At 49.0% G+C, this 7,917-nt stretch overlaps 1 protein-coding gene and 1 long non-coding RNA gene across 2 annotated transcripts; one reads left to right on the forward strand and one right to left on the reverse strand.

Annotated features, from left to right (window-relative positions):
- Positions 1 to 5,168: 5,168 nt before the first annotated feature.
- LOC105544035 lies at positions 5,169 to 7,341 on the reverse strand. Its single transcript, XR_001006707.1, has 3 exons — positions 7,185 to 7,341; positions 6,639 to 7,101; positions 5,169 to 6,549 (listed from the first exon to the last, which is right to left on the reverse strand). It is a non-coding gene; the product is annotated as an uncharacterized LOC105544035 (long non-coding RNA).
- On the forward strand, positions 5,354 to 7,216 carry IQCF5 (IQ motif containing F5). Its single transcript, XM_011986270.1, has 2 exons — positions 5,354 to 5,408; positions 6,762 to 7,216. The coding sequence occupies exon 2, from the start codon at positions 6,782 to 6,784 to the stop codon at positions 7,202 to 7,204; it is 423 nt and encodes a 140-aa protein (XP_011841660.1). The 5' UTR covers positions 5,354 to 5,408; positions 6,762 to 6,781; the 3' UTR covers positions 7,205 to 7,216.
- Positions 7,342 to 7,917: the final 576 nt, after the last annotated feature.

Raw genomic sequence — 7,917 nt, forward strand, 5'->3', positions numbered from 1 at the left:
CAATGCTTTGCCATTGTCTTAAAAGTGAGACATTTAAAGTCTGCTTTTCTCTTTTCTTCTTATTTTGATGTGATGGGCATGCACTGGTAATTAAAAAATAGGTCACAGTACAGCACTGTATGTGGCACACAAAACACCGTTTAGCTATAACTGCACCTCTGTGATTTTTGTGGGCTGAGCAGCAGTGGAAGTGAGGAGAGTGCCATGAATGGTCCCCTTCAACAAATATTTAACTCTGTCATTGTAGTGCAAATGTGGCTATAGATAATATATAGGCAAATAAGCATGATAGACACAGAAATTTGAATTTTGTATAATTTTCATGTGTCATGAAATAATATTCTTTGAGTTTTTCCAATCACTGCAAAATGTACGAAATATTCTTTGCAGGATGTACAAAAACAGGCGGACAGTGGGCTGTATTGACCTACCAGTTGTAGAATGCCCAACCGTGCCCCAAGTCAATGTCCATTACACAATGCTGAGTCCCTAACAGGAACCAATGTGTGGAATGATAGTGGACCTGTGACTACCTCTCAAGTTATTCACTTGGGAATTTATGTATTCTGTCCCTGTAACTTCAGGCTCCATCTGACTGGAGGTACTAGATTGTAGGGAGGGAAGACATTTATCAGGGGTCACAGTAAGAGTCTCACTAAACATAAAGCTATGGCTGTGACCTGGTCACTTTATCCTCCTTATGCCAAGAGACAAGCAGTCACTCTATAATGAAAGGAGTCACTCAATTGGCAGGAATAATTAACCCTGATCATTAGGAGAAGATGCACTGCTGCTACACTAGGTGGGGGTGAGCAGGAAAGACTATGAACGCGGCTTGGGTGATTCACTGGAAAATTTCTTGGTGCCTCGCTGCTCAGGTGTAATGGTAGATTAACCCAAATAAGGTCACTTTTTGAGGTATTGAGGGTTAGGACTTCAACATATCTTTTAGGAGGGATGCACTTCAACCTATAACACCAACCACAAGCCAGTGATTGGCTACAGGATTCCCCTTAGGAGGGGACATAATCTTGGTCAAGTCAATTTGCAGATGTAGTCAATAAGATGAAGTCATTGGGTGGGCCCTAATCTGATATGATTAGTGTCCTTATATTAAGGGGAAAGTGGGACACAGGCACAGATGTGACAGGGGGAAGAATATGTGAAGACACAAGGAGAATGCCATGTGAAGACAGGATTGGAGCGATGTGTCTCCATGCCATGGAACACCATGGGGGATATCAGCATGTCCCCCAAAGCTAGAAGAGGAAAGGAAAGGTCCTTTTCCTACAGGTTTCAGGAGCATGGCCTTGCTGACACATTGATTTTGGATTTCTAACCTCCAGAACTGTGAGCCAATTAAACTTCTGTTGTTCTAGTCCCCTGTCTTAGTTTGTCCAGGCTGCTATAAGAAAATACTATAAGGCTGGGCACTGAGACTCATGCCTGTAATCCCAGCACTTTGGGAGGCCAAGGCGGGCGGATCACTTGAGGTCAGGAGTTCGAGACCAGCCTGGCCAACATGGTGAAACCCCGTCCCTACTAAACGTACAAAAATTAGCTGGGCATGATGGTGGACACCTTTAATCCCAGCTATTTGAGAGGCTGAGGAATGAGAATCACTTGACCCAGGAAGTGGAAATTGCAGTGAGCTGAGATCACGCTACTGAAGTCTAGCCTGGGTGACAGAGCGAGACCCTGTCAAAAAAAAAAAAAGAAGAAAGAAAGAAGGAAAGAAAGAAAGAGAGAGAGAGAGGGAGGGAGGGAGGGAGGGAAGGAAGGAAGAAAGGAAGGAAAGGAAGGAAGAAAGGAAGGAAAGGAAGGAAAGAAGGAAGGAAGGAAGCAAGAAAGGAAGAAAGAAAAGAAAAATAAATCACATTCTGTTTCACCTTCTTCCTCCTTGCTCCCCCTTTCTCTCTCAGACTCCAAGTTCCCACGTTTCCCCTCTCTCTTCCCCCTCCAGGTTTCTTCCTCCCTCCCTTCCACAGGGTCTTGCCGTGTTGCCCAGGCTGAAGTGCAGTGGCACGATCTGCAGCCTTGATCTCCTGGCCTCAAGTGATCCTCCCTCTTCTGCCACCCAAAGTGCTGTGATTACAGGGAGCACCACTGTGCCCGACCCCTCCAGGTTTCTTTATTTCTCCCTCCCCTGCCTTCCCTGTGTCACCCTTCTCCTCCAGTCCCAAAGCACCCAGCCTTCTCACCTCAGATCTGGGAGTTTCAGCAGCAGCCCATGTCCATTCCATGCCCATGCCCACCCCTGCCAGGGTAGAGGGGACAGAGGAGGGAATGACAGAATTTGTCTCCAGGAATGCAGACCCTGTGGGCTTCAGGTCTCCTCAGAGAGGTGGGCTATGAGTAGTTAGTCCATTCATTCATCCACTCATTATACATTCGGTGAACAATTATTTTTCACCTACTATGTCCTGGTATTGTGCAGCCTCTAGAGTCACAAACATGACGAATGCTCAGCCTCTGCCCTCTAGGAACCAGTGAGGAAAGGGGCCAGTCAGCAAACAGGTGACTGCATAAGATCAGGGGAGGACCACAGGTGGATATAGATCAGGTGGAGATCTTTAAAGGGGGCCATGGGGCTTCCCAAGGTGCAGGATCCACCAAGTAAACTCCTGGGTCCTCCTGGGAGGCTGCTATGCCAGGGGCTGCATGTGAGGGTCACTTATCTGGGGATGGGGCTGGAGCTGCTGCAGAAGAAATGCCTGAGGCAGGGGCTGAGGGTTGCCTTAGAACAGCCCATTCCCAGGAGACCTGCGTTCCCTCCTCTGCAGGCCGTGGGCCTGGGAGCACAAGCAGAGGGCTGGTCCCACTGGGACCCTCACTGAGTCCTGCTTTCTTCTCCTTTTTCCAGCCCTCCCTCAAGGGGCCTACTGAGAACCTCTGGGGGAAACTCTGGTAGAGGAGGTGGAGAATTGTGGGGGTGGGATGGGAGAATGGTACCCCAGGATGCTGGTACTTCTGTGCTCAGCGGTCACCCACAGTGACCCTGAGGGGCCTGTGTCTTGCACCTTGTGCCGCGTCCCTTACCCCGGCTCCAGGAGGCTCACTCCACCATGCTCGCCCCAGCCACCTCACACAGTGCACTTTCCAACCTCCCCTTGGATGGCATCTGCCTCTGCTCCTCAGCCCCTGGGGTGCCTCCTCCCTGCCCACTGGCTAGAGGCTGAGCTGGTTCTAGTAGCACTCAAGGCCCAGCACCCACCCTGCCTCTAGGGTTACCTCATCCACGAGGGCCCCAGCCCCTGGGCCTCTTCCCTGTCTGGATCTCCCTCCTTTCTGGACTCCAGCCCCCCTGTTCCACTGGGCTTTAGTAATGGGATCTTTCCTGTGCCCTTGGAGTGCAGGGACATTTATCCTTCCCCTAACACCCAAACACTTGGATCCTAGTATGATGATCTCTGTGTCATAACTGAGATGGATAGAGGTATTTAAATCAGCTTTTATTGAAGCATAATTTATATGCGTATAACATGTATCCATTTTAGATGTACATTTCATTGATTTTTGGGGGACAAGTTTATACACCTGTGTGACCATCTTGCAACCAAAATACAGAACATTCTAGGCTGGGTGTGGTGGCTCATGCCTGTAATCCCAGAACTTTGGAAGGCCAAGACAGACAGATTGCTTGAACTCAGGAGTTTGAGACCAGCCTGGGCAACACAAATGAAACCTTGTCTTTACAAAAAATACAAAAATTAGCTGGGTGTGGTGGCTATTCTGGAGGCTGAGGTTGGAGGATTGCTTGAGCCCAGGAGGTTGCGGCTGCAGTGAGCCATGATTGTGTCACTGCACTCCAGCCTGGGTGACACAGGCAGAAAAAAATCTAGAACATTCTATTACCCACAGAGTTCACATTCAGTCTCCATCCCAAAGTCTGGGCAACCACTGCTGTGTCCCCATTGATGACAGCTGTCCCCACTGCAGTGCACACACATGGATTCACACAGTGTGCCCTCTTCAGAGTCTGGCTTCTTTTGCTTGGCTAATTTTTTAAGATTCAGGATGGAGGTTTTTTAGCGGGATTTTCTAGAAACGATGAGAACCAGAAGCTTTGAGAAAGCTTGGAGATGCTGGGGTCTGCATGATGTGGTGGTTTAGAGCCAAGGCTCAGGGTGGAGCAGAGCTGGGACCAAATGCTAGCTCCACAGCTGACCAGCTATGAAACAGGGTGAGGTGAGCCAGGCATGATCTCTGCACCTCCATTTTCTCAGCTGCGAAGTGGGCTAATGTCACTGCATTGCTATTACTATGGACAGGAATGTGGTTACTAGTGGCTTGACTCTGGAGCCAGACTGATGGAGGCACTAAATTGACACAGGTCTCGCGGGGGCCTGGCCAAGATCTTTATCTTCAAATAGGGGCTTCCTGCTCTTTCCCTGTCCTACACATTGTACCCCACTATTTCCCCATCCCCCACCTTATTGCTGTCTTCCCCACTCCCTCATTCCATTAACTTCAAACCGACACACCCGCCATCCTCAAAGCACCTCCTCCTCCTCCCTACATTCCTCCTGCAGATCCACATTGGCCTCTCCCATACTCACCCTACACATTCCCAGTGCACTCCGCAGTGACCCCAGGGGCTGTGCCTCTGAGGGGGACCAGGGCCTCACCATGTCCAGCTGGGTCTTCAGAGGCTGCGATCAGGCAGAAAGGGGCACTGCTTATGCAGTGGTCACCCTAATCCATCTGATCGTGGCCTTGAGGTGCTCAGGGGCAGAGGAAGACAGGAGAGCACTTGAACCCATTTAAGCTTTGGATGGAGCCCAGGCTAGTCCTGGGGGCCTCATGGAGTTTTCTGGCCTGTGTGTGTCCTGTCCTCTCAGGCGCCTAAAAACAGACTGACCTGCAGATAGGTTAGACATAGGGGGCTCAGCCACAGTGAAGGAGTTTGTCGTGTCCCTCCAATTCCGCTGTCCTCATCAGATATATCATTGTTAGTTTTTGTGTACATCCTCCTATTCCCCCTCTTTAAGATAATGCCTTTACAACACATGTGTATAAATGTGTGTTTATATTGGGATCACCTTGCCTTTCATCTTGATTTGTTTCACTTACTAAATCTTGTACTTTTCTATATCTGTACATAGACAGCAAACCCATTCTAATAGTTATTTGGAATACCAGTGTTTGAAGGAACTGAAAGCCATTTAATGAATACCAGCCAGATTTTAATGAGCAGCATTATACACCTTTGTGTCAATGGGTCAGTATTTGGGGTCTTCTAGGTTTTCCCGAGAAGAGGCTCATATGCTGGAAGCCGTCCTGGTGCCTGCATCACAGGTGCCCTTATGACATCACAAGTCCCGCCCCTCCTCCACTCTTCCTGTTGGAGTCCTGATTAGAGGAGTGCGGACCGGAGGGTGATGGAACCATCTAGCCCCTAACCATAGGTAATTTAGTAAAGTCCAGACCTGTGGGGATTTTACGACCTGTCCCCAATCAGATGTTTTGTAAGAGGCACTCAGAACCACACTAGCTTTCTGAGAGGGGAGGGTAAGTTCCCCACAGTTACTCATGACAGGACCCCCCACCTCCATTTGAAGTCCTAGAGAAAGCCAGAAAGCTGTCTAGAAACAGTGAGAACGGTGTTTGACTTGGTACCCAGCAGTGGGAGAGCACCTTTTATTTTCTTCCCTATTTCCCCCCATACACTCTGATTCCAGAAGGATGGCAAGCTGTTTTAAATGATCATCAAAGATAGTGATGAAATCATATCGATAGAACAGAGCTGGAAGGAACAAAGGGGAGAAGAGGGAAGCGACTCCACCCCCAACACCCTCACCCCTACCAGGCCACACCCTTACCTGCAAGTCCGTGAGTAGCTGGGTCCAGAGAGCCTTAACTAGTGACATCTCTGACCCCTGTGGTCCAGCAGAGTGACTCAAAGATCTATGACCCTGTAATTTATTGTACAAAGAGTGGCTTCAGTGAGGGAAACAGGCACCTGTCCTCGTTACCTGACATCAATCAGGGTGTCCTAGAAAAACGGGTGAAACGTCAGGGTATGCAGAGCTGGAATGAACGGGGATTGGCTGTCTCTTGGCCCCATTTTCTTGTCAGGCAGAGAGATGTGAGTCTGGCTGAGATACAGACTGGAGATTGTGGCCAAGAGTGGGGCAGAAGAGTGTGATCTCAGACCACATAGAGTTGCGGGCTGCAAGTGGGACTGTGGGGAATGCAGGGACCAAGGGGCAAAATGTGTGTTAGTGGGTGGAGCGTGCATGTTTGTACTGATGCATGCATAGCTGAAGTTCAAGCTGTTCACAATGTGTGTGAGGTGGAGGAATCTGTTACTACTTTGTTGAAGAGGAGGGAACACAGCAGCTTATGGGTTTGACCTGAAGTCAGGGTAAAGAGGGCAGGGGGAGCAAAGCACACCACTTCTCCAGCAGGTGGGAGGGCTCTGAAGGCAAGAGTCATGGATCCCAGGGAGATGGTAGCTCTTTTACCTCTAAGTCACAGTGTTCTTGCTCTAGACTGGCCAGCAAGGTTCATGGAAAATGGGGTGAGGTAGCTAGGGCAGATGTACACCTATTTTGCAGATGGGGACATTGAGACTCAGAGGTCAAGTGAGGTGAGCACTTCCACTAACCTGTGGGTGGCAGAGCGGAGACACCTACCTGGTCTCCTGGATTCAGCCGTTGCCGTGCCCAGTGCTGAACTTTAGAGGAAGGAGCCATCATTGCTAGAGGATCAGGGCCCCTTCCTGGCATACCCTGAGTGTTTCTGTTTTCTCTTGTAAGGCCCAGAAGAGAAGATCATCATGACAGAAAGGTCTGCAGCTGTTTTCATCCAGGCCTGGTGGCGGGGCACGCTGGTGCGACGCACACTGCTGCATGCAGCCCTCAGAGCTTGGATTATTCAGTGCTGGTGGAGGCAGGTGCTGGAGAAGCTGCTGGCGAAGAGGCGGAGGATGGTGTTGGAGTTCTATGTGCAGCAGGAATGGGCAGCAGTCAGGCTGCAGTCCTGGGTCCGCATGTGGTGTGTCCGCCAGCGTTACTGTCGTTTGCTCAACGCTGTCCGCATCATCCAGGTCTATTGGCGCTGGCACACCTGCCATTCCCGTGGCTTTATTGAGGGCCACTATGAACTCAAAGAAAACCAACTTGATATTCAACTCGAAATCTCTTTGGGCTCACAGGCTTGTAAGGTGCAACAATGCATACCCCTTCCATTAAAAGAATGACCAGGTCTGCTATATCTGTGTCCCCAGCTCTCTTCGTCAGATGTATTTTCAGGAGGTCATTGTTTGAGGTAATGATGGGAAATACTAGGCATGTCACAAGTCAGCTGTGAGGAATCAGCAGGGGTAGTCTTGGGTTCCACGTGGAGAAGGATTCTGGGGGCCGTCTGAGTTGAGGAGGACCTGTGATTGATTAACAATGTCTCTAACATAGGTAGAAGAGTTGCGGTTTCAGGGTGACCAAGTCAACCAACTCCGGGGAGACTATGTAAATGGAACTCCCTTGGTTGTGCAGCGTAGAAGACTATGTCATCCTTTGCTATTCATTCATTCATTCATACATTCATTCATTCATTCTTTCTTTCTTTCATAGAGACTGGGTCTTGCTCTCTTGCTCAGGCTGGAGTATAGTGGTTCAATCACAGTTTCCTGCAGCTTTCAACTCTTTCCTGCTGCCTTAGTCTCCTGAGTAGCTGGAACCACAGATGTCCACCACCATACCTGGTTAATTTTTAAAGTTTTTTTTGTAGAGATAGGTGTCTAATTATGTTGCCCAGGCTGGTCTCAAACTCCTGGCTTCAAGCAGTCCTCCTTTCGTGGCCTCTGAAGTTGCTGGGATTACAGGTGTGAGCCACTGTGCCCAGCCTTTTAAAATAAATTTTAAATATTTATTTTAAACATGATGTTAAAATATACATAACATAAAATTTACTATT

This window comes from Mandrillus leucophaeus, unplaced genomic scaffold, assembly GCF_000951045.1.
Source record: "Mandrillus leucophaeus isolate KB7577 unplaced genomic scaffold, Mleu.le_1.0 Scaffold296, whole genome shotgun sequence".
Classification (NCBI taxonomy): domain Eukaryota; kingdom Metazoa; phylum Chordata; class Mammalia; order Primates; family Cercopithecidae; genus Mandrillus; species Mandrillus leucophaeus.

Bases quoted from the DNA above. Each gene is read 5' to 3' on its own strand.
- IQCF5 (XM_011986270.1), top strand. From the start codon at position 6,782: ATGACAGAAAGGTCTGCAGCTGTTTTCATCCAGGCCTGGTGGCGGGGC.